General features: G+C 44.2%; 1 protein-coding gene across 1 annotated transcript; it reads right to left on the bottom strand.

Annotated features, from left to right (window-relative positions):
* Positions 1-33: 33 nt before the first annotated feature.
* On the bottom strand, positions 34-25,903 carry LOC110493671 (sphingosine kinase 1). Its single transcript, XM_090204801.1, has 5 exons — positions 24,900-25,903; positions 12,134-12,283; positions 6,576-6,670; positions 6,136-6,251; positions 34-4,349 (listed from the first exon to the last, which is right to left on the bottom strand). Exons 1-5 carry the CDS (start codon positions 25,324-25,326, stop codon positions 3,434-3,436), a joined length of 1,704 nt encoding a protein of 567 aa, XP_090060927.1. The 5' UTR covers positions 25,327-25,903; the 3' UTR covers positions 34-3,433.
* Positions 25,904-26,296: the final 393 nt, after the last annotated feature.

Genomic DNA, 26,296 nt, shown 5'->3' with positions numbered 1-26,296 from the left:
CTTTAATCGTGTAATTCAAAAGAAACAAGAAAGGTTTTGGTTTTCACTTTATTTGATTCAACATTTTGCCAAGTGGAAAAATAGAACTCTGTATTCAACTCAAGTAAAGAACATCAATCAAGATTTATAAAAAGAACAGTTACTATCCCTTCACCAAATACACCTGAAAAACACTGTCAATTTAGACAACAGTCAAGCAGCAGCAGTAAGACGGTTACATCTAACAAATCCAAGAGTTTTGGGTTCGTACCGGACTGAAGTTCTTTAGCTAGACACCTTCAAGTGTCAACAATGGAGTATATTAGGGCCTGTGCCTGAGTTTTCAAACGAGGACATCTAAGCTTCATCAATCCTCTTTTTTTTTTTGTTCTTAAGCAAGCACTCAATTCAACTGGAAATGGGTTACAGGAGTTGGTCTGTCCCCTTAGAAATCCAATGAGGAAATGAAATATTGAAGATTAATAGGACCGGTATCAAGTCTAAGCATCAGTACAGTACACACCCCTCTTCCCACCACTAAGGGGCAACATGTTCAAGGCACACCAAACAGTTTCAGGGGCTCTTTCTCAATCGTTTAAAATCTGTCCTCGCTTCCTTTCCTGCATTGCTCTGATCTGAAAGAACTGGCCAGGTGAAAGCCTACTGATGAGGAAGGGAAGGGTAAGAATTGTTACAACTGAGAAAGCGCCAGGGGCTGCATAGGCTGAGTAGGGCACAGAGTTTTCTAGTCAAGTGAAGTGGTCAGGAAAAATCATGGCCCAAGCTAGCTACAAGGAATGGATTTGCGCATATGTCAAGCAGAACACTCCTGTGAAAATCAGAATTCTGAACAACAATTTCTCATGGAGGAACTGAAATAAGCGACTCGTGTGCATCTTGATATTTTCACCTCCATTTCCCCATCATAATAACTCATTGATTTCCAGCATGCTAAGGGGCGCGTTCCTCTTCCCAGGTGTTGCCGACGACTGCCAGAGCTTACAACTCCTAGATAGGTATTTTTATGTATCAGCTAACCATGTAATACTGTTGCGATCTGTCAGTCGGACGTGGCACACAACGTCTGAGCAGGAGAACGCAACCAAGGTAAGGATTGGAAAGTCATGTGCTGCTGCTCTAAAATAGCAATCAGTAGGGGGAGGAACGCCAGATGAGCTCAATCAATTCAGCAGTAGGGGGAGGAATGAGATGAGCTCATGTCCCTGAAAGGGTTAAAAGCAGAGTTAATAATTTTGTACTTTAAACAATGCAAGGGTGCTTTCTTTTGCATGCGGCACAGCTAAAATCACATTTGTCATTTCTTTAAGTATGTCATTTTGGTCTTCCCCATTTATAGTTATTTAGACTGGACTGATGACAGGTTTGCAACATCAAAAACCCAGTCATTGCACAATATCACAACATGAAACTGACATTTTTGCATTTTGGGAAGATTTTGTGGCCCAAATGTGCACTCAGTCATATCAAGGGCATTTTTGGCTCCAAAAATATAAACCGAGGCCCAACAACATTCTCTCAGGGTATCCCCCAGTTCCATGACCTCTTATCCCCTAAGGCGAACAAGATGAACATAAACATCTTTCTTTCCCAGTGTCAGTCAGAACCTTATGTTAAACATGATGCTCAGTCTCCACAGCAGTGTATCTGTGGAGAAGGGCTGTGTGCCAAGACCACGTCTGCATCCCTATGGGCCCTGTTCAAAAGTAGTGCACTTTATAGAGAATAGGGTGCCATTTGGGATGCATACCACACAATGCTGGTCCCTCATGCAGCATTTAACAAGTCAATACTCTCCCTCATCCCTCCCTCTTTTCCATCCCCTGACCAATGTGCTGTTTAATCAAGCGCCACCTCTCTTCCTTTTGTGTTTTAAGGCAAAAGAATCACCCGAGAGTTCAGAATCAGTACAGAAGAAGGCTAAGACGAGTGTAAACTCAGGCTAGCTACTGTATTAGCATCACATTAGCCTTAGGTTGCTCTTGTCATCATTTCATAGTTTATCTTCTCTGTTTTAAAGCTTTATGATAAGGTGATGATTGCTGAGAAGGGGTTTGTACAGTGTGTGTGTGTTGTGTACTGTTGGTGTCAGCTGCAGGCAGACAAAAGAAACTGGGACTGCTCTGTGGTGCACTGCAGTGTCGAGAAAGGGAGGAGGAGGGGATGGATGGATTGGATGGAGAAGGAGGATGGATGGGGGAGGGGTATGGGGCAAGACTGCAGTTGGAGACCTGATACAGGCACTACAAGTCATCAATCACGTAACCTGGACCTGTGCTACATGCCTTCCTCTGCAGGACAGGCCACAGAACAATAAATAAAGGCAGTGTCTATCACTCTAGGCCGTTTTAAAGCTAGTGGTTCATGGAAATATGAGGTATAAAACAAGCACATATCAAATTACTTGAAGATACGTTTTCTTTAGTATATTTGTTTGCATGTCAATGTAAGTTGGCTGGTTGATTGAAGAAGTCATGGAAGTATGGTGCGTTTTCAGCTCATCACAACAATGACTAATCCAAAATAAACTCCAATCTTTTCAAATCCAAAACCGGTCATCAAGTAGTCCAGAGTCAGGGTCCTAGGCCTTAGGATAAACTACTGACCCTCAAGATTCAAGGTAATCAAAAACAACCCTATTTTAATTGAGCATCAATGGTTGAGGGATGATTTCGGCATCGGCGCAACTGTCCCCTAATTACTTGAGTTCAAATGAATTGGTTTCTAATAATGTCAATGCTGGCTCCCAGAGATTGTATGTATCTTCCATATGTCCACGTCACAGCGGATGAGAGCAGTCAAGGCATCTATCCAAACCCCATTCGTTGCATAAGAAGGAAAATTAAAGTTGAGATGCCCTCCCATTAGACAAAGCTTGCCCGGGGTCTGTGAGTGGCAGGTGGGTGACTGACACTACATCAAGCCCTACATCATAGGGTACGGAGAATGTATGTGTGGGTGGGCATGGTGGTGGGGCGAAAATATTCATATTTCATGAGTTACTCCATAAGTATAAGGCAGCAGAGCTCTTGATCGATCTCTCACCTTGGTTCTAGTAATGTATTTATGTCATAGCTTGGAACAGCCAATTAAAGGCCAGTTGCTTTGTGCTAGTGGGAAGCCATCTTAGAACAGCCTAAATGCTGTAGAAATTGTAGAAATTAAACGTACCCACCCATTGTGAACTTTTTGTGTTCTAGCCTTGCTCCTCCTTCATGGCACATCCAATCCAAACCTTCAATTCAAAGAATAAATTCAGAGAGAAGACTAAAAAGTACATTTAATCCCACCTCCCTTTAAGATGTGAGCAGAAAATGCTAACGCTAATTGTTAGCATTTTCTGGACGATGCTATGCTAACTAATGTTAGCTTTTAGTGTAGCATACCATTAGCATAACATGCTAACGCTAGCCATCTATCCAGTGGATCTTGTTAATCATCTAGTGATGAGCCTGGCTATCCCGCCATGTACCTGGGCCTGGACCGGCCCATACTCCACCACCTCCCCATCCACTGTGATCACCCCTTTTGGCGAGTAGGGCTCCAGCCGCAGCGCCCGCACCCGGGTGTACACCAGGTGGGGGCAGTTGTTGGCCAGGTGGGTTCCCTTCTCCATGGCCAAGAAGAGACGGAGCAGGGCCGTGCGTGATATGCCTGCTCGGACATATATCAGGTGGATGAGGCCGTCATCAAGTGTAGAGTCGGGTGCGGCATACAGGTCCTTTGCCAGGTGAGACTGGTACATGGCCAGCATGAGGACAAAGTCCTCCTCGGGCACCACCACCCAGTCACTGGGCACCGGCTGGTCCAGGGGCACCAGGAGAGAGTCTGGCGGGCCTGTTAGGGTGGCATTAGCGGACATGGGTTCCCAATTCTTCGCCTTGAAGGCGTTGTTTGAGTTACGGGAGTTGTGAGCTGCGTTCTGGCACGGCGAGTCCTTCGAAGGCCGGCAGAGGAGGGTAGAGGAGCAGAATGCAGACGATGGCGGTTGGCATTGAGGTGACACGCTCGTCATCTCCTCCAACGAGACTGACGATTGCCTATCCTCCTCCTCTCCATCCACCTCGTCAACCGGCAGGTATGCCAGGCGGCCCTTATACACCCTCAAAGATGCCAACCTGACCAACGTCCCCATGGTGAAGCGGGCGGCGCCCACGTGGCGGTACTTCTCGCTCTCCACGTCCACGTCAGCCACAAAGCCCCAGGCCAGCGAGAGGAAGGAGAAGAGGCGGGTGGGGTTGGAGGGGCTGGAGCCCAGGTGGATGGAAGCCAGGTCCATGCGAGACACCAGGCCCTTACACAGCAGGAAGCCACAGCTGACCAGCAGCTCCTCGCTTGACACCGGCTGGGCCCTGTCAGGGGGGAGGAGAGAGAGAGAAAGAAGAGGAGGGGGGAGTTAGCGGTAGACACGACAGACAAAAGACAAGCCCGGGGGGGGGGGGGGGGGGGGGGGGGGGTAGAGAGGTCATGGGACCCCCAGCCCCACATCAACCACTCAGCCTGCTGTCTTTTCTCCTCTACACCTCAGCCTATTAGATAATGACGTCTCAATAGAGTTCCATACGATTGGGGTCACGTCCATATGGCAGCATATCCATATTCAGCGTGTATTCATGATTCATCCTAGGAATTAGGCTCACCATTCAATAACAGCCATTGATTGGGGTCTCTGTTCGGCTTTCTTTTATCACGTTTTTATAGACAATAACATCGTACCATTTTGAGCTATTTTCTTAGTCACTGAAAAGAGAACTGGGGTGTAGTATCTCTTAACAACCAGTAGAGGGAGTTCTAACTATAAACTATTAGAGTCATCCGATCCCACTGCTCAAGGCAAAACTGACCCGTTTTACCGTTGTGTCTGTCCTATAGCCTACAGCCCAAACAGATCTGGGACCAGCATATATACATAGAACAACCGGTGATACAGTAAGCCACTGTTGATCAAAAACAGAGCAGCAGATAATATTCTGGATCCCCTGCAGGGCAGAGAGAACAAAACAGACTCTGGGTCCTTCCTCTCATTGTGTGGCAGGTTGACTGGGGCTTCTGGTGGGGGGGTGGCAGAGATGGACAGACAGGAGGGCATGCTGGTAGTGTAATTGTGATTCATTGTGTTGATGTTCTGTACTGTGGTGGTTAAAGAATGAGCCAGCAGCAGTATGTTTGTTCTCCACTACTGATTCTGGGGATTTACTCAATACAGTTTGTCAAACATATGGGCAGTAGTAGGCCCTGTGCTGGTGTAGATTGTTGTCTATAGTGTATCCTTCTTTACGGTCTTCCTGGAAGTATATTTCTCACACAACTGGATAAATTGGTTTTCAACTCATTATTCCCTTCTTTGAGGTGATCACTGATCCAACATGGGAAACAGCAACGCAATGCATTACTTGTCACAAATAATCATGCCTGATTGAGTACCTCAATGGAAGATGAGGGGGGAAGCACGCATTTTCAAAGTACATTATTGGGACTAACTGCTGCTAACTAACTGCTACATGGTGGTCTTGGTGTGTCACCCACCCAGAGTAGTGGTGTCTAACTGCTACATTGGGGTCTTGGTGTGTCACCCACCCAGAGTAGTGGTGTCTAACTGCTACATGGTGGTCTTGGTGTGTCACCCACCCAGAGTAGTGGTGTCTAACTGCTACATTGGGGTCTTGGTGTGTCATCCACCCAGAGTAGTGGTGTCTAACTGCTACATTGGGGTCTTGGTGTGTCAGCCACCCAGAGTAGTGGTGTCTAACTGCTACATTGGGTTCTTGGTGTGTCATCCACCCAGAGTAGTGGTGTCTAACTGCTACATTGGGGTCTTGGTGTGTCAGCCACCCAGAGTAGTGGTGTCTAACTGCTACATTGGGGTCTTGGTGTGTCACCCACCCAGAGTAGTGGTGTCTAACTGCTACATTGGGGTCTTGGTGTGTCAGCCACCCAGAGTAGTGGTGTCTAACTGCTACATTGGGGTCTTGGTGTGTCACCCACCCAGAGTAGTGGTGTCTAACTGCTACATTGGGGTCTTGGTGTGTCAGCCACCCAGAGTAGTGGTGTCTAACTGCTACATTGGGGTCTTGGTGTGTCACCCACCCAGAGTAGTGGTGTCTAACTGCTACATTGGGGTCTTGGTGTGTCACCCACCCAGAGTAGTGGTGTATAGAGGCAGCCAGGGCGTTACCAGAGCCCCCAGGTAGAATTCCCAGTGGGGTCTGGATGGCCTCCTCCCAGTCCTCTCTCTCCATCAGGCCATTCACAACCTGGGGGGAACAGATAGAGCAAGGGTCACCCAACAGCCAGAGAGCCACCAGATCTAGGGCCACTTTCATAGACCAAAATAAGGCCTGGTCTAAACTAAAGTGCACTTTCAGTGGAAACTCTCCAAAAATAGGCTTAAAAATCAGTGCCTATGCAACAATATGCAAGGTCAGGCAGAACCACGGATCTCAGCAAACTGGGGGTTTGAGGTTTAGAAGTGAAAAGAATGCCATGTTGGCACCAGAAGTTCCAAGACAGTTACTAGGTCAAGTAAGAATGCAAATTTGAATTCTTGTCGGGAATGGATGATTGTATTTGTACCTCACCTCAAACAGCAGTCCGTCTCCGGACATGATGACTAGAGCACCCCACTGTGACAGGTCAGCCTCTCTCACCAACTCCCTGGCATGGTTCTGCCGCTCTGAAAACAGACAAGGAAGACGAGTACATTTACATGTGTTTAGGTGTGTGCGTGGCTGTAAAACCACTGTTTGTGTGTTATTGTAGTGTCAAAATCCCTCTCTTTTGTAGTTGTGAGACCTTCCAATCACTTTGGGAATGAAGTGGGTGTGTGGTTCGACAAAGTGCAGAAATTTGAGATGGAGAGGACAAGGGCAGGTATGACCCTTCCGGGGACAAACTGTTGTGAATACAATAGCTGAACAACAAAACACAGGGAACATGGAATGTAGACTACACTGGAGGTTGGTGGTAGAGGACAACTGATAGGCCCCCTACAGTACCAGGCTCAGTGGAGGCTGGTGAGGGGAGGATGGCTCATAAATGTTGAACGGAGTAAATGGAATGGCAAACCCATAGAAACTATATATTAGATACCTGTGACCAGGCGAGCAGCACATGTCTTTAGGGCAGAGAGGACAGTTGATATGCCACCTTAATGAAATGCAGTATCACATTGCAAATTAGATTAAAAGGCCAAACTACGTTATAGGGCCCTCCATCAAATTAGACTGGGGCAATCAGCAGATTGTACATTGCGACAGGAGTAGGATTACGTTTCATTTATGATGCTGATCAAAGGTCAGATTTCGTCTTTCTCCCCCAATGGTTAAGGTTGGGCTTAGAGGAGGGTAAGCTGATCCTAGAACTGTATCCATCATTCCACTAGGAGAAGGATTACGTTTCTCCTAGCACTGACCTAAGGTCAGTTTTGTGTTATTTCCCTGTATGGTTAAGGTTATGCTTAGGTGAGGGTAAACTGCTCGTAGAGCTGTAATACATTTTCTTTAGGGGGCAGTAAGTCTATCAGTGGAGGCTGCTGACGGGAGGACGGCTCATGATAATGGCCGGAAGAGAGGAAACCACATGGAAACCATGTGTTTGATACCATTCCACCAATTCTGCTCCAGCCATTACCATAAGCCCATCCTCCCCAATTAAGGTGCCACAAACCTCCTGTGTAGTCTATATATAGTGAGTGACTGGTACTGCTTCCTGTACCATCACTGTTACTTTCCAATCGCACCTTTTATTACCCTACATTTCCCTAACACTCTGCCGGGTTAATATTAGTAGCACACTCTCAGAGAGAAGCGCGTACACACACACACACACACATAATTCCTCTCTCCTCAAAACACATTCTTTATAAAAGGCCAGACTGTCTAAGAGCTCTTTGGCTGTAGCCACTCAAGCTTAACAGCTTAAGCCAAGTCTTTCTTTCTTCCCCAAGGAATCTGATCTTTACCTCTCAAAGGCTGTGTTTACACAGGCAGCCCAGTTCTGGTCTTTTGACCAATCAGAGATTTTTCATAGCTGATCTAATTGGTCAAAAATATCAGAATTGGGCTGCTTGTGTGATCGCAGTGTCTGTTTGCACAGAGATACTGTATAGTAGTGTTTCCCAACTCCGGTCCTCCAGTACCCCCAGCAGTACATATGGTTGTTGTGGGCCCCTGACAAGCACACCTGATTCTACTTGTCAACTAAACATAAAGCCCTTGACAAGTTGAATTAGGTGTGCTTGTCAGGGGCCCACAACAACAATATGTACTGCTGGGGGTACTGGAGGACCGGATTTGGGAAACACTCGTGGATCTCTATGCTCCCTTGTTTGTCCTTGCGTCTGAAACCCACTGACAGCAATACCCTCTCTCTATGTTTCCTTTCCGTGTATGTAGTCTACAAGACAGTAGTGTGATTGTTCGCTGCGTCGTTTTATGCTGGTCTTGACACAACAGTAGAGCGCATTCCCCTCTGCAACAGCCTCAGTAATCGGATGCCTCCCCCGAGGCCTAGGTCCCAAATGGCACCCTATTCCCTACATAGGCCATGTGGTCAAAAGCAGTGCACTATGTAGAGAATAGGGTGCCATTTGAGACGCAGACCCTTTCTTACCTTTCATTCATTACCCTCCTGCTGGGCCTGAGAACAGTATACAGGCAAATCAATTTCCCTTCATCAGTCTCCTCACGTGACATTTGCATGTGCAGAGGCTATAAACACAGTGTGTGTAGATAGCCAGTCAGTGTCAAGACGGAGGGCAGCGCAGCTGGAAAATATTAGGAGGCTGGTTGCTGCGTAGGAGATGTTGATGTTGTTTACATCCTCCCTTTACTGTTAATGGGGATAGCTGATCGTAGCCGATAGCACTTTAACACACACATGCTCACACTCATACACACAGACAGCTCGGGGGGGGGGGGGAGTTGGTGCTTTTAGTCATTTTTATGAGTGTTTGTTGTGGTGATGGGTTGGATGGTCAAATATGAGGTCTGGGACTGGGCGCAGTGCAGTACTGTAGTGTAGCTTGACTGACCGGCTCAGTCTCTGGGCTGCAAGCAATTGTTCTTCCTTTTCCCAGTTCTGTGGCTCTGTGGAATGAGACAATCATTACACTGCTCCTTTTTCTCCATACTGGCCCTGCGGTGGAGGGGAGGTGTGTGTGAGTTTGGACAACTATCCTTTTCTCTACAGTGTGTGTGTGTGGACAACTATCCTGTTCTCTACAGTGTGTGTGTGTGTGTGTGTGTGTGTGTGTGTGTTTGGGCAACTATTCTGCTCTCTACAGTGTGTGTGTGGACAACTATCCTGTTCTCTACTGTGTGTGTGTGTGGACAACTATTCTGTTCTCTGCAGTGGGTGTGTGGGTGTGCATGTGTCTCTCAGGGTTGGTCTCAGGGCAACCATTGTTGTCCCTCTAAAGAAGCTACAATTCGGAGAAAGAGAGCGAGGCTTAACCTCCAATGCCACCATGCAGTTTCATGTCCCCAGACTCCCCTCGTCCCTACTCACTTTGCTTCACTCTCCTTTCCCTGTCCCTCTCCTCCCAGCCACACTCTCACTGACCCTGCCTCACACAAAAGGAGGTTCCAAACCCATCTCACACTAGGGTATATACAGTATGCTGCTGGGCTGAGTAAGGACACAGACATGACATTTAAAAAAGGGCCATTTAATGTTCTAGGTACGATGAGGACTGCGCCAGGGATCCATAATGCACACTGACAGTAATAGCAGGGATCCTTTTCTTTGCAGGTGACTGACTCCCTGTTCACAAAGGCTACGCTGTGTGTGTGTCTATCTGGAGACTTTGGGTCAACAGAGGTGGAGCAGAAGAGGCAGTGGTGTGTGTGTGTGTGTAGATAAGTCAACCAGGTTGGGAGCTTGAGGACACGCTGTGGCAGCTTAGTCAGCACCCAGGGACAGGGACAGGGATGTAGAACCAGTAGAATCACCTCACCACACGCTCTCCCGCCTTGAGACCAGGCCACAGGGCCACAGGCTATAGAACTCACTGTACTGTTTTGAAAACCAACCACAGCTAGGTTACAATGGCACTGGAAAGATAACATCCTGCAACAGATTCGCCTAGGTCTCAAACTGACAATAGTAAACAGTGGCTTTTTCTACTATCATGTTTTCTGGGCCACAGGCTATATTAATGACATTTACTGTTCTATTCCAAAACCACCACAGCTGGCACTGATATAGATGGGTCACACCTGCACTAATCTCACTGGAAAGACTGTGTCACTGGGAGAATAAGAATAAGAAGATTAACATCCTGCCACTTTCCATCTGTTAGGGTGTCTCTCAATAAGGTGGCTTCCTTTCCTTAACTAGGCAAGTCAGTTAAGAACAAATTCTTATTTACAATGACGGCCTGCCCCGGCCAAACCCGGACAACGCTGGACCAATTGTGTGCCGCTCTATGGGACTCCCAATCACGGACGGTTGTGATACAGCCTGGAATTGAACCAGGGTCTGTAGTGACGCCTCTGGCACTGAGATGCAGTGCCTTAGACCGCTGGGATACTTTTCTTCTTCGTCTGAACTGACAGAGAGAAGGCGTCCTCATACAATTTATCCTTTTCAGAGAGAGAAACAGAGATCCATTGAGACCCTTGCGCCAAGCCTCCTCCATGCCCAGTTGCCCAGTCTCCCTCTGGGCAGTGGACTCATCCTTCCCCTCCCTCTGGCACCGCCACACAGCCAGGGCTCCAATAATGGGCCTGTCCTCGCTCATTAGCGTCCCCATGCTAACCGTCCGCTAGGCTAGCACAGCTCTGGCCCTGCCTCAGTCTCACTGGATTAGCACTGAGAGCCACTGATATTTTCCTTTCGCATGGTTCCAGTAAACGGATTACCAGGCCAGCCAGTACAGCTTGGCTCGGCTGGACTCTTTAGTGTTAAAAGGGGTAGCAATGGTGATGCAGAATCTTTGTTTGCAAACTAACACCTGCACAACCTTCTATCTTACTCTGAAAAGTGTTGGCATCTACCTGTATGGTGACTACCTGTCTATTCTTTTTGTCTCTCCAATTTTAACATATTCAGCATTTCAGAATGCGTTCAGAGGATTGCTCTCTCAGTTTTTGGGAAAGGGATTCATTATCTTGCCTGCTCTCTGACACTGCAGTGATTTAAGAACAGAGGGAGAGGAACTCAATAGCCTGAAATGTAGGGCTTCAAAAGCTACATCTGGGTCATATTCAAATGTACTAAAACATAGTAGAGACTGCCTAAACGTGTCCAACAAGAAACTTTTCATTTTCAGTTGTAAAGCGTTTTGCTAAGGTGTGCCCTAATGGATGTGACCCATTTGATGAGCTTTGAACCAGAAGCCTAATACAAAACTAGTACATTATCATTACAATGTCCCCAGACTGTGGCAGCACACATGACAATGATTACCCGATCAATGTGGCTAATAAGTTACATCAAATCTCCCCCCCCCCCCCACACACTATTATTATCCAGGCTGCATCACATCCGGCCCGTGATTAGGAGTCCTGTAGGGCGGCACACAATTGGCCCAGCGTCATCCGGGTTAGGGGAGGGTTTGGCTGGGGTAGGCCGTCATTGTAAATAAGAATTTGTTCTTAACTGACTTGCATAGTTAAATAAAACATTTGATTTGAATTATTAGCCCATCAATAGGGCCCATAACATCATGGTGAACCAGATTTGACAGAGGTTTGTGTATTAACATAACATGTTACATAATGGATCTACATGCATACACATATGTGCCGGCAGCACTTGATCGGAATTCTGCCAGCTAGCGATGAAAACAGCCAGAGGATTTATAAATGGGGGGGGTCAACTTGAGAGAGAGACGGCCATTAGCTCCTTTGCTTGACATTGCCAATTGGAGTGGAGGGATACAGAATGATGGTTTCTGCTTTGTTTTGTCCAGTCTGCCAAGCAGCTGAGCGTTAGTGTGTGTGTGTGTGTAGTGCTTTGACAGTTGGATTATTCATTGACCTGTCATTGCAGGTGTTAGTGTAGGATATTGACCTGTGATCACCTGTGTGCCAGTGTATGCACATGCATTAACTCAGCAGAGATGACGCGTGTGTGCGTGCCTGCGCAATTTACCTGCGAGTGTGTGCATGCACTTACAGTACACTATACTCACCAGTGATGACCAGAGTGTGTGGGACACCGGCCTCGTTAAGCATGTGTTGGACGTGTCCGGTGAAGAGGCTGAGGGCCTGGCCCTTCCCACTGTGGGGGTTCACCAGTAGCATGACGCTGCAGGGACGGTGCACCTCACTGTAAAGCACGCCTAGAACAGAGAGATGCACGGACAGGGATTATGACAGATGTTAGACCTGCTATTTTTGGTGACCTTTGCAGAAAATCTCACAAACACAGAAACCCATACAAAGACAATTATAGTGGGAAAATGTTAAATCGCTAAAGTTCATATTCAGATTAGAGTGTTTAACACAATGTTTAGCTTGATTATATATATATTTTTCCCCTTTCCAATGTTCTACTCAAGGTGAGGGTTGATGGTCACTAGACTTGATGCTTAACGTTATGGATTATTCTCATGTCTGTTGATAGTGATTGACGCCAGACTGGATGTACAAGGATCGAGGACACACTGATTCTGTTGCAGCAGACAGTCATTGCATTTTGGGTTTTACTTCCTAAAAGCCTCTCGGGCTGCTGTTATCAGAACATTTGGTCCTGTCTGATTAGGACATAAAAGGGCCCGTCTCCAAGAGGCCAGTTAGACATTTTCTTTGTTTCCGAGCTGTGTGTTGTGTCCCTGTTGCAACTTGTAATAAACCAGGTAGATTTCTGATTGACTCAATCTGTGACTTCTCTTCTCTTTCATTACAACAATAGACAATGGAGGGAGAAGCTTGATGTTAATATTATTAAGGCCAGGAGTTTTTCCTGACCATGTTCCATGACCAGGCACTAAAACTAGGGCCCTGAGTTTTTCCTGTTCAGGTCACATTGGTGGTCAGCAAAAACTCCCATCCCTTATTTCTAACATTCATCCTCAGACTATACTGATTAGACAAACACTCAGAACTATGACTCAGGGCTTCTTTGCCAATTATTAACTTTCTGCGTCAGTCCGCTCTAGCTAAACCATTCTGGGAAATTCAAGTATTTTAGTCACGGAGGATGGGGAAGCCAGGTAAACAAGTTTGTAAACATGATGAACGACTTGAATGACTTGCTATGGGTGGAGAACAAGGACAGTGCTTTGGATGCTTCCTGGATGAGGTCATCCACCAACATCCAACCTAATTGGCAGGGCGTGTTTTTCTAGACGACCCCACGTCTACTGGAGCTACTGTCAACATATATCGCAGACTACACCATTACAAGTTAGGAAACACCACCTATCAGAGTTCTAGTATCTGTACTACTGCAAACAGTGTGTTGCAGTCTATGGTTGTGTCCCAAATGGCACCCTATTCCCTTTATAGTAGTGCGCTACAAAGGGAATAGGGTGCCGTTAGGGACACAGCCTCTGACAACACAGGTTAGATTATGAAACACCACCTATCAGTACTGTAGATATGTGGTATCTGTGGAGTTTGGTCACAGGGCTTTGACTTAGCGTAACAGGGCGTAAGATGGAATGGGGTGTGTCTACTGTAGGTGCCTTGTCACAAGGCAGTTAAAGTGACAACGTGTTTGATAACACATGGCCTCAGTTAACAGCCCCATGTACCTAGATAGCCTTCCTACTTTGCTTGACGTATACTGAACAAAAATATCAACTCAACATGTAAAGCGTTTGTCCCGTGTTTCTTGAGCTGAAATAAAAGATCCCAGGAATGATCCTTAAGCACAAAAAGTGTATTTCTCTCAATTTTTGTGCAAACATTAGTTTACGTCCCTGTTAGTGTGCATTTCTCCTTTGCCAAGATTATCCATCCACCTGACACGAGTGGCATATCACAAAGCTGATTAAACAACATGATCATTACAGAAGATGGCACCGACAGATATGTTCGCCTCGCTTCGAGCCCTTAGGAAACTATGTAGTATTTTGTTTTTTAAACATGTTAACCCTCTCAAGGCTGCTGGCCTAGACCGGTATCCCTAGCCACGTCCTCAGAGCATGCGCAGACCAGCTGGCTGGTGTGTTTACGGACATATTCAATCGCTCCCTAGCCCAGTCTGCTGTCCCCATATGCTTCAAGATGGCCACCATTGTTCCTGTGCCCAAGAAGGCAAAGAACTGAACTAAATGAATACTGCCCCGTAGCACTCACTTCTGTCATCATGAAGTGCTTTGAGACACTAGTCAAGGATCATATCACCTCCACAACGGGTCCACAGATGATGCAATCGCAATCACACTGCACAATCACATCTGGACAAGAGGAATACCTATGTAAGAATGCTGTTCATTGACTACAGCTCAGCTTTCAATACCATAGTACCCTCCAAGCTCATCATCAAGCTGGAGGCCATGGGTCTCAACCCCTCCCTGCGCAATTGGGTCCTGGAATTTCTGACGGGCCGCCCCCATGTGATGAAGGTAGGAAACAACATCTCCATCTCTTCGCTGACCCTCAACACTGGGGCTCCATAAGGGTGCGTGCCCCCTCCTGTACTCCCTGTTCACTGCGTGGCCATGCACCCCTCCAACTCAATCATCAAGTTTGCAGACGACAACAGTAGTGGGCTTGATTACCAACAATGATGAGACAGCCAACAGGGAGGAGGTGAGGGCACTCGGAGTGTGGTGTCAGGGAAACAACCTCTCACTCACCGTCAACAAAACAAAGGAGATGACCATTGACTTCAGGAAACAGCAGAGGGAGCACCCCTCTATCCACATTGAAAGGACAGCAGTGGAAAAGGTGGAAAGTTTTAAGTTCCTCGGCTTACACATCACAGACAAACTGAAATTGTCCACCCACACAGACAGTGTGGTCAGCATAGATAAAAGCTTTTAACGGCCCCAAATACACTTCCATCTAAAATACATTTTTTTTAAAACATCCTCACACAAAATGTAGGTTGAAGCAACATCATGAATTTGCTAAAAAAGCCACACTGTTTTTCATGTCTCATTCTAACCACATACCAACAATAGCGTTTACCACGTTAATATCAACCAAATCGGGTATTTATCTGATGTCTTTGCCTAATGGGACGTTTCTATGAAATGTGGACCCTTTCATAACAAGTAATGAAGTCCTGGGAGGATGGAGATGGCAGGGCCCTCATTTATAACTGTTGTGTACATTTCACACAATTTCTACATGCTCCATTTATGAAAAGTCTGTGCACGTACAAAAATATTGAGATGTATCGATATTTTGCAGTGACTTTTTCAAGCTAAACATGTATGTATGCTGCCTGTCCGCACACTGACACATTCTACAAGATTGATTGTATATTGATTGTATATTCAAACAATTTAAAAGTAGGCTAAATGCTACAGCCCACACCCCCAGACGAATTGTTGTTCACTATTTTGTTTATCAATAGACTATTGGGGTTCTATGTCCTGCTTTGGTGGGCTCGGAGTTTAAACATATTACGCTCCCATCACACAGCAACAGCTTACCCATACTGTCAAATTACAGTACCAGTCAAAAGTTTGGACACACCTACTCATTACTCACTTCAACCAAACAAAACTACTCTGGTACATTATATTGTCAGTTATATGATACTGTCAGTTCAGGGATTATTGAAAGAATCTCTACTTTTCTTCAAATATTTTTCTAAATATTAACATATTTAATACACAGTACCAGTTAAAGGTTTGGACACACCTACTTTTTCTTTATTTGGACTATTCTCTACATTGTAAAATAATAGTGAAGACATGAAAACTGTGAAATAACACATATGGAATCATGTAGTAACCAAAAAAAGTGTTCAAACAAAGATTGTTCAAAGCCACCCTTTGCCTTGACAGCTTTGCAGACTCTTGGCATTCTGTTTTTTTTATTAACACAATTTTCATCATATCCCCCATTTGTACATAATACATGTCAGCTTGCAATACAATATTTAAACCACTCGCAGATGTGTGTACGCATGGTCTAGAATTTGTGGAGAGGTGAGCACATTCTCACATCAGGTAAAATGTATTATAAATTTCAACTTTTGCGTGAAAAATGGCACACGGACATTTTGGGGTTATATTTTGTACTTAAGCGCGGTTTATAAATGAGGCCCCAGGGCAGTGCCCTCATAAATAATTTGGCATGGACCTGTGCCAACCCAGCTGGCAAGGGCCCCAACCATGCTGTGTTTTTGCTTCATCATTACCCACGAGGCCCGTCTTGTCTGGACCCATTGACACTTCCTCTTAGCCACCCTACCCATTCCCAAACATTCCTTCATTATAAACTGGCTGTGGTTGAGAGTACCACCTCCACCTACGGTCTTGGTTGTCAGCAAGATGTTATGGTTAGGGTCAGTTTTTCCAGGTGAAACCGGTCTCTAGCTCACCTGACCACGAAAGCACTTGGCCCTAGTTATATTATGGCCCTAGTATCCTACAGCCTATAACTAGGGTTTGGACGTTTTCCTGGTCCAATCAGGGAACATCCAGTATAACCCATCATCAGCTAAACAACATGGCTCATTGCCACATGACACATCTAGAAGAAACCAACAAAGCACACACGCAAACAGAGAGAAATAAATTAACAATCTGGGTTTCTCTAGAAATAAACTGACATTGCTCATTGTGTTCACCTCCCCACAATGGCTCTTTTGTACACGGGGGGGAAGCATTTCTATAGTCATTATTGTGACTAATGAAATCATGATACTAGATGTTGCTCTCTGTTTGTTTTGGCCTGGTGTGGTCAGAGGTCTGAACAGATCTGTGTCCCCTTAACAATCACATCTGAGCATGCCCAGTGGGCACTGAGGTAACACAGTAGTGTGGGGGCGGATAAAGTTGTAACACCACTTGCCATGCCCTTAAAAGGTCATAAACGTGTCATCCTTATCAAAGGTCAAATCTCTTAATCTTCACATTGTGTGGTTGCGACATGTACTGGTAGCAGACTACTATAAAACTATAGTCCGATTGTTATCGGTTTTAGTCTGTTGCCCTTGGTTAAGTACATAAACACTGATAGTATTTATTATGACACAAAAAAAAGACAATAAAAAAGGCAGTAGACTTACTGTAGAAAGACGAAGGCAAATGGGCCATAAGCAATTATTTGGGATGGTTAAAGATGCCACTAAAAGGCACTTTCCAAACCGATTACTGTAGAACCATATTGACAGTGGTAAACCAAACTACTCCGAAGGAACGCTTGCTGTCTGACCGACATTTCAGCTGAATTCACTAGTGCAGTGATTAAGAAATGTCTCATCTGTAGACTTCAAAACCTAGAGGAAAAACCCCATGAAGAGTATTTTTCTAGTCTAGGCCTAGGATGGCATCTTAGAATAGCAAACTTGCACAGTATTGCGTGACAGATCTCGCTTGCGACTCAGTGAAGTGTCTGTTCTCGTTAGACATGGAAGACGGAGCATTTGTTTATTTATTAGCTAACGCTCTCCACTTTTCCTCGAAACTGAACTGGGTGGCTTACAGCTTCAATTGACTATAGAAGATGTTGGTGTAGGGTGAAGTTTCCCCTAGACACACTGATCTTGGGTCAGTTTTCCCTCTACTGTTTAAGGTTAGGATCGGGGGAGAGGAAGCTGATCCTAGATCTGTACCTAGGGGAAAGTTCACCCCTGAGCAATGATGTTCATATCAGGGACAGGCAGTGAAAGACTGACGACTCACAGTTGAACTTCCTTGACTTTCAGTTGAACTTCCAACAAAAACGTTCTTTGAATTATGCATTAGCTACTTATTCTAATGTCGCTACTTTGAGTGTAGCTCAAATTCTCTATTTGTGGAGAATGGGGAGGTATGACACAGCGTTAATTGCGGCTGAATGAGCCTGAGATGGCCTAACTATCTTTATAGGAAGGAGGGGGAGGCAGGGTGCCAGGTGTTTTATACACTTGGCTGGGCCCAATATGTATTTCTGTCTGCAGTCTATGTGGTTATGAATACCTGATGTGGCCATTCTCCCCCCTCTGTCTCTCTCATTGTGTCGCTCTCTCTGTTCTTTGGGAGTTCTGTCATGGGGGAGAGGATGGGGGGGGGGGCAGGGTGTTCTGCTACCACTTCACTTACTCAGGCTCAGTGGTTTGAACATGCATCTTTCCTCCCTCCCTTCCTTGGAGTAATCCCTGATCTAACATGATCAGTGGTGTAAGCAATGCAGGGGCGTGCTTGCTTACACCTATCTGACTGTTAGATCAGCGATTACTTTAAAGTAGGGAGGAAGAAAAGATGCATTTTAAGTCTAAGACTCTTTAGGTCTTCCTTAAGAGGACCTCATCTGCCACCTATTAGCCTTTCAACACTTTGGCTCGGCCACTTTATGGTCTCGGGCCAGACGTCACAGTTTCATAGCATCTACCATAATATGTTTTACTATTTTCTACATTGTAAAAATAATAGTGAAGACATCCAAACTATGAAATAACACATATGGAATCATGTAGTAACCAAAAAGTGTTAAACAAATCAAAATGTATTTCATATTTTTCAAAGTAGCCATCCTTTGCCTTGATGACAGCTTTGTACACTCTTGGCATTCTCTCAACCAGCTTCACCTGGAATGCTTTTCCAACATATGCTGAGCACTTGTTGGCTGCTTTTCCTTCACTCTACTGTCCAACTCATCCCAAACGATCTCAACTGGGTTAAGGTCTGGGAATTGTGGAGGCCAGGTCATCTGATGCAGCACTCCATCACTCTCCTTCTTGGTCAAATAGCCCTTACACAGCCTGGAGGTGTGTTGGGTCATTGTCCTGTTTAAAAAAAAATGATGGTCCCACTAAGCGCAACCCAGATGGGATGGCGTATCGCTGCAGAATGCTGTGGTAGCCATGCTGGTTTGGTGTGCCTTGAATTCTAAATAAATCACTGACCGTGTCACCAGCAAAGCACCATCACACCACCTCCTCTATGCTTCACGTTGGGAACCACACATGCAGAGATCATCTGTTCACCTACTCTGCGTCTCACAAAGACACGGCGGTTGGAGCCAAAAATCTCAAATTTGGACAGATTTTGAGATTCTCAAAATCTCAAAAAGGAAAGATTTCCACCGGTCTAATGTCCATTGCTTGTGTTTCTTGGCCCAAGCAAGTCTCTTCTTATTATTTGTGTCCTTTAGTAGTGGTTTCTTTGCAGCAATTCAACCATGAAGGCCTGATTCACGCAGTCTCCTTTAAACAGTTGATGTTGAGATGTGCCTTTTACTTGAACTCTGAAGCATTTATTTGGGCCGCAATTCCTGAGGCTCATAACTCGAATGAACTTATCCTCTGCAGCAGAGGTAACTCTAAGTCATTCTTTCCTGTGCAGGTCATCATGAGCCAGTTTCATCATAGTGCTTAATGGTTTTTGCGACATCACTTGGAAGAAACTTTGAAAGTTCTTGACATTTTCCAGATTGCCTGAACTTTATGTCTTAAGGTAATGATGTCGTTTTTCTCTTTGCTCATTTGAGCTGTTCTTGCCATAATATGGACATGGTCTTTTATCAAATAGGGCTATCTTCTGTATACACCCCCCTACCTTGTCACAACACAACTGATAGGCTCAAATGCATTAAGAAGGAAAGAAATTCCACAAATGAACTTAACAAGGCACGCCTGTTAATTGAAATTGCATTCCAGGTGACTACCTCATGAAGCTGGTTGAGAGAATGCCAAGAGTGGCTACTTTGAAGAATCTCAATTATAAAATATATTTAGATTTTTTTTCAAACATGATTCCATGTGTTATTTCATAGTTTTGATGTCTTCATTATCATTCTACAATGTAGAAAATAGTAAAAACAATTAAAAACCCTGGAATTAATAGATGTGTCCAAACTTTTGACTGGTACTGTATATTTTGATTGACCAAAGTATCAGCTATCACACAATGTAAAGGAACAACCTCCTAATTCTTATTTTCTTTTTCATAAAATGCAACTAACCGGATTTGTCAATTCTGTCAGACACAATAAAAGGCTTTTCACTTTTACATTTATTGTCCAAGGCCTTGATATGTTTAAGTTTAACATTAGATTATTCAAATATGTAATACAAATCTCCAAACTTCTGTATGTTTTATAGCACTATATCATGCTCCAGGGCTAATTTTGGTAGCATTTTGGCCTTTTCTTAGCACAGCAAATACGTTAATAATTTAAGCATATGTTGTAGAACAGTGAATAAAATATATATATATTTTTATATTGACAAAAAGATAGATCTTAAAGGGGTTATCCATTAATGACGGAGTTGACAAGCCAATGATGGAGATAACAACAAATTCTCAAAATACATATTTTTGCAGATAAAAATAAAACCTCTATACAAATATTTGTAAAATATAGAAAATGATTCATTTGAAAACCCCCAATAAAAATATAACCATTTTATCAGATATTTCAGCACTCGTTATATATTTTTTTAATTTAGTTTTTTTTCCCTCTGGAGTTGACAAATTGCATTAAAATTCATATCCTATCCTAATCCATCAGTAAGATGGAGTTGACAGTTTATGGTTGTGACAATGGTGATTTCAATATTGTTTGTTTAAATCTATCAAAAGTAGAAAGCTTTACAGACCATGATTTGTGTTGTTGCACTACATGTAATGAGGACATGAAGAAGGGGTCCTTTAAGTGTCGCTGACCCTGTTCATTCATGGTTCATTGAATTGACCAAATCTCCAGACACATTTTTTAGGAATCGCAGTTTTAAAATACATTTTGTTTAAAGAGTGCTATTGCAAGAGACTACACAAGATCCTTTTCAGTCAATATTCATTATTGCCCGTTTTAGAATATTAAACACTTTGAGAGTTTTCAATTGGGAGACTTTGCTCTGGACAAGGGCATTTCCGTGCATTTTGCCTAAATGAAATTGAATAATATTTCAAATATTTAGAAAATTCCAAATGCAAAATCTATCCCCTTATAAAATAAAAAATAAATACATCCAACTATAAGAATTCCTGAGTTATGTGATACTGTAAGTATATAACCTACCATGATAAGCTCAACGCCAACATACTCTTAAATAGTACAATAGTAGCAAGCCAAGTTATGCTTAATTATTGCATGTACCCATCAATGCATTCTTATACGTCAGATGTTGGTAGTACTAAATCTGGACAAACCCCCATTAGGAGAAAAGCCAGCTCCCACATTAAAGGACTTATGGATTCTAGATTATTATCACCCATTTGGCCACTAGCAGCCATAACACATATCTTAAGTATAATATGGAGAAGGACTGGGCGATATATCGTGAATGCCAGTACACAGTTATGAAGAATACACATACCGGTAAAGATTTTTACAATACCGTCCATAATTACATTTTGATAAAGTGCTAAATAAACGAAAAGTTCTACAAAAAGTTTTGTCCATGTTTTGTTGATCATTAAACCATCAGAATGGAGAAAAACTATTCAAACCACTTAAAATGAATGTGTTGCCATCCTAGGGCCATGCACTGCCCATAAAACATATTTAGAACTTTTGTTATTCAGCAACATCAAATACCGTGAAATACCGCCATTCTGTCAAAAATATTGTGATATGATATTAATGCCTAGCCTTAATATTGAATGGATTTGTCATAGGCTAGCACATCCACTAAATGTAGTTAGCTTAACTGTCTGCATTTGTGCTGGTAAGATACAAATCAGATGTGTCTTGTGTAGGCTGTTTTAGTCCCCCCCCCCCATTCCCCCGCAATTTTTTTTTAAGCAATCCTGAAATCGTCTTTGGACACCTACATAAACAGTCCCTCATTAACCCAAATGCATCTTATCTATGTCTGATGGTACCTCACCAAGACAAACACAAATAGAATAGCCTTGTACACAACATCGTGGCAGTGTGTTTGAGCGAGTAAACAGATTCTGGCTGAGTTGAGACTCAAACCAGACCGACCACAAAGGGTGTGGAGGGAGGAGATGCCTGGTGTGGTGATTTGTTCTCAGAGAGAGAGAGAGAGAGAGAGAGAGACAGGGGGAGAAAGAGAGGAGAGCGAAAGAGATGCAGAGATTGAGAGAAAGATGGGGGAGAGAAAAAGTGGAAAGAGGGAGAGAGAGAGAGAGATGAGGGAAAGATAAAGAAGGATAGAGAGAACGGCAAAGATGTAGATGGAGAGAGAAAGAGGGGTGTTAAAGAAACAGAGCGTAAGTCAGTGAGAGACACAGTGAGTGAGAGGAGCGGAGAGGATCTAACCACCGGCTGTCACTCTCCTCTTGAGTGGTGTCTCCTGGGTATTTTCGGCAGTGGGGTGAGATGGGCGAGACAGCTGAATAAAAAAACGACTCCGAAGTAAAAACTCTACGGATTTTTATAACCTATAACTGACAAGACTTTCGCAATTGATAGAATTAAACTATCACTCAGATTTAACTAAAGATGTGCACCTTACATGCTTACAGTACATTGTCTGTAAACATACAACGGTAACGTAACAGCAGATTATAGCCATGATACTTTACAAATAAAGCTGTGTAGAGGAAGCTGGCTACCCACCATGAAAACCCACAACCACACAGTGAGAGACTGCCCTACTCATGGACTATAATAGACCATGTTGGTCTTTGTTGAAATGTGGTTCAAGCGTTGTGTCATTAGCTGAATAGGGAACGCGCAAAGAACACAGCAAGCCATAAACAGACAAGGACATTCACTTTCTTTTCATTGCTATACAGATGTAATTCAAATCTCATTCAATGTGCTGTACATTGTTCTGTGAAGCCATGAGGGAAAAACACAGATACAGATTCTTATCAACATTATTTAGTGACAATGACATTTAGCTGATTTTCTGACCAGCTTGTGTGTTGTAATTCCTCTTTCTATCATCTTCACTGAGTGGCCTGAAACACTAAGCTGCTGTGAGCCCAAGGGTCTAAACAGGGAAGGCCCCAGAGAGAGGTGTGTGTGTGTGTGTGTGTGTGTGTGTGTGTGTGTGTGTGTGTGTGTGTGTGTGTGTGTGTGTGTGTGTGTGTGAGAGATGGGCTTAGTCAGAGGTCTTGACAGCACGTCAAGGCTCATCTTGGAGAACGTCCGACAAGAGTCCTCAGGGAAAAGGACTGCTGTCTCACTGCTGGGGCCTCCGAGTGAAAAAAAACACACAACTTTCCATCTTCCTCTTTTTCTCTCACGTTCTCTTCTGCTTTTGAAGCAGAGGAACAGAGGTACCTATGAATACAGAGAACTCAATGCTACCTATATACTTAGAAAAAACAATAACTACAAGCTGAACCGTGGCCCCTGGGGAATAAAAGATAACTCGGTAAACAGTGGACATCTGTGGTATATTGATCCGTTTCATCCAGGATCTATAATATCCAATAACGTACACTAGTATATTATTACACCTCATTCATTTCAATGTGTGCAAGGATGTCTATATGAATACAATATGCTGTCATCCTAGGATTAAATTAGATATGCTATGTTGTATGATTACAGCCGGGTTCATTACTATACCCAAATGTGTATTGTAATGCATGCTGTTGTCCATGCAGTGCATCTGGTTTGTCGAAGGGGCCAGTGGTTAATATATTAGTAATGGTATTGAGTGTGCTGGAAGCGACCTGCTTTGTTGCTGAAAGTAGAGGCCCTTGAGATGTGTGACAATGATGCCCGTCTTATTAAATTCTCCTCCCTTGTCCCAAATGGTACCCTATTCCCTACTACAGTGCACTACTTTTGACCGGATCCCATGTAAATGGGGTGCCATTTGGGACGCAGGTTCATTTCACACTACAGATGTACTGTAATGACATGGGTGCCGCGGGATAGAAGACCATGTTGATTTACAGGCAGATGAACAGACAGTAAAGCTTCCTAAAATGGTATGTTTTTTTATGGTAATCAAATGGTTGTGTAAGCATTGAGAAGATATCAATGTCAAGTTTCAAAGGCAACTATAATATCCATAGTACAGTATCTTGCAAAGTTGACTTCTATCTCATCTCTCCACTATCTTGGCTATTGGACAGTTTGATCATTGGACTGTTTGATCAGTTGTAGTTAGATTGTGCAGCAGCCCACTTCTCCCCCACCATTAGAATTGACGGCACACAGGCATGAATTCATGTATCGCGTCAATAGAAATACCTCACTTTGCTGAGGAATTTCTATAGCTCACATCCCTTGATAAAGCCTCTATAGAATTCCCAGCCTCTCGGTTTATAGGCTACCTTCGTCTTTTAAATTAGTGTGATTGGATGACCAAGCTATAGACTTACATAGCACTTCACTTCTGGAAGGAACAACATTTTATTGGTTCCCTGATTTGTTAGCATGGCTTGACCCTTGTTTCTGAACCTTACAATTAAAGTGCATTATTCCCACTAGAGTAATTATAGATTTATATCCCTTAGCACTCATACCTTTAATAGGCCTATTGTCTAGATCAGATTTTAACCCTAAACACCTAATTCAATTAGTCAACTAATCATCAAGCCTTTGACTAATTGAATCAGGTGTACCAGTTTAGGGTCGAAACAAGGAGAGAAGCATGTTGGGAAATCCTGATCTGGATGTTGTTTCTTCTCTGTTAGTATTTCTCTATTAGTTGGCTTAGGCCAGGGGTATTCAACTCTTACCCTACGAAGTCCGGGGCCTGCTGGTTCTGTTGTATCTGATAATTAATTGCACACAATTTGCGCCACAGCAGTAGATTAGATTATGCAAAGACAACCGTTCTTCCTATGTCAATGACTAAATCATGTATGCAAGACAGGCATACCAACTTGATAAATAACATGAATGTGATAAGCACACACAGCACTTTCCTCAACCACAAAATTATACGAAACTATATGACTTGCTCACGATTTCTCAAATGTTGTTGGCGAACAGAGCTCTCCCGGATGGTGCCAGCCCATTTCTCTGCCTCCTCCAGGTTGGCGCGTGGGTCCTGGAACTGGGATACCCGAAAGCACTGCTCGACCCGCTGCCTGGCCACTCCAGAGCTCATCCATCGTCTTTTAAAGGGGTAGAAATAGACAGAGAAGTACGCGTCCGCGTTGTCATCTGCGCTGAAAGCCCGGCAGCCGACACAGTCCCTCAAGTTGAAAACCACCTTGCTCCGTCCCGCAGGTGTTGACGTGATCTTCTGAATGGTGAGATCTCTCTCGGTTAAACTCACCGCGTACCTCACCTTTCGGTTGCCGGTGGCTGTGAATTCCCCGTACTGCAGAACCTGGGTGATTCCGTTGCGATATGGTGGAGGGTCCGATTCGGTTATCTTCGGGTCCATCCTGCGCGCAGAGGGAGGAAGGGACGCGATCCGCAGACCTGCTTGCGCGTGATAAGGGAATGCACACAGTCAAATACCCGCTGAAGAAGCAAGCGGTCTGCTGGGCAAGAGACTGCGAGTGATTTCAACGCTATTAAGATGTTTTCCCTTTGAAAAATAAGTGTCAGGTCGCTCTCTAGTGATAGAATTGAGGAACGACAATTAAAGCGTTGTGCACGGCGCCTGTACCTGTCACCAAAAGTGCTCGACTAGATTTGCCCACGAAATAAGATATACATTTTTTTTTTTACAGTACATTTCACATGGGACCTGTCCATTAGTTATCACGTTAAGACTTTTTCATCAGGCCCTGTTTACAAAGTGCATGATCATTGTGTCATTTCGAAAGAATGTAGCCTACGTGGGCTTCTCTTCGCTGACCAGCGCACCAAGGGCGCAGAAAGTGGAGGGCAAAGCACACTTGTCATATCAGTAGAATCTCAGGGGAAATTCCAAATTGGTCTAGTCTGAAGAAGTGTCCATTTTTAGAAGACTGTATTAGGCTACTTTGAACCCATGCGTAAAACTGGGCAGCCTTGCCATCTATATGGGGCGGCAGGGTAGCCTAGTGGTTAGAGCGTTGGACTAGTTCAAATCCCTGAGCTGACTAGGTACAAATTTGTCGTTCTGCCCCTGAACAGGCAGTTAACCCACTGTTCCTAGGCCGTCATTGAAAATAAGAATTTGTTCTTAACTGACTTGCCTAGTTAAATAAAGGTAAAATAAATATAAATATACAGACTAAACGGAACATGTTCCCAGTCCTGAAGTTATTTCTGGGAATAGAAAGCAGCAGTCTAACGTTCATCTCAACTCTTCATCCCAAAATGTCTTATCGGCGGTCTGTGTCTACAGCGCGCTCTCTGGAAGAAGTTGAGCTTGTGTTGTCACCATTGTGGTCCACCACTAGAACCAGAAAGAGGGAGTGGAG

This window comes from Oncorhynchus mykiss, chromosome 17, assembly GCF_057628025.1.
Source record: "Oncorhynchus mykiss isolate SJ-2025 chromosome 17, ASM5762802v1, whole genome shotgun sequence".
Classification (NCBI taxonomy): domain Eukaryota; kingdom Metazoa; phylum Chordata; class Actinopteri; order Salmoniformes; family Salmonidae; genus Oncorhynchus; species Oncorhynchus mykiss.
This window is presented reverse-complemented; position numbering and strand designations above follow the sequence as displayed.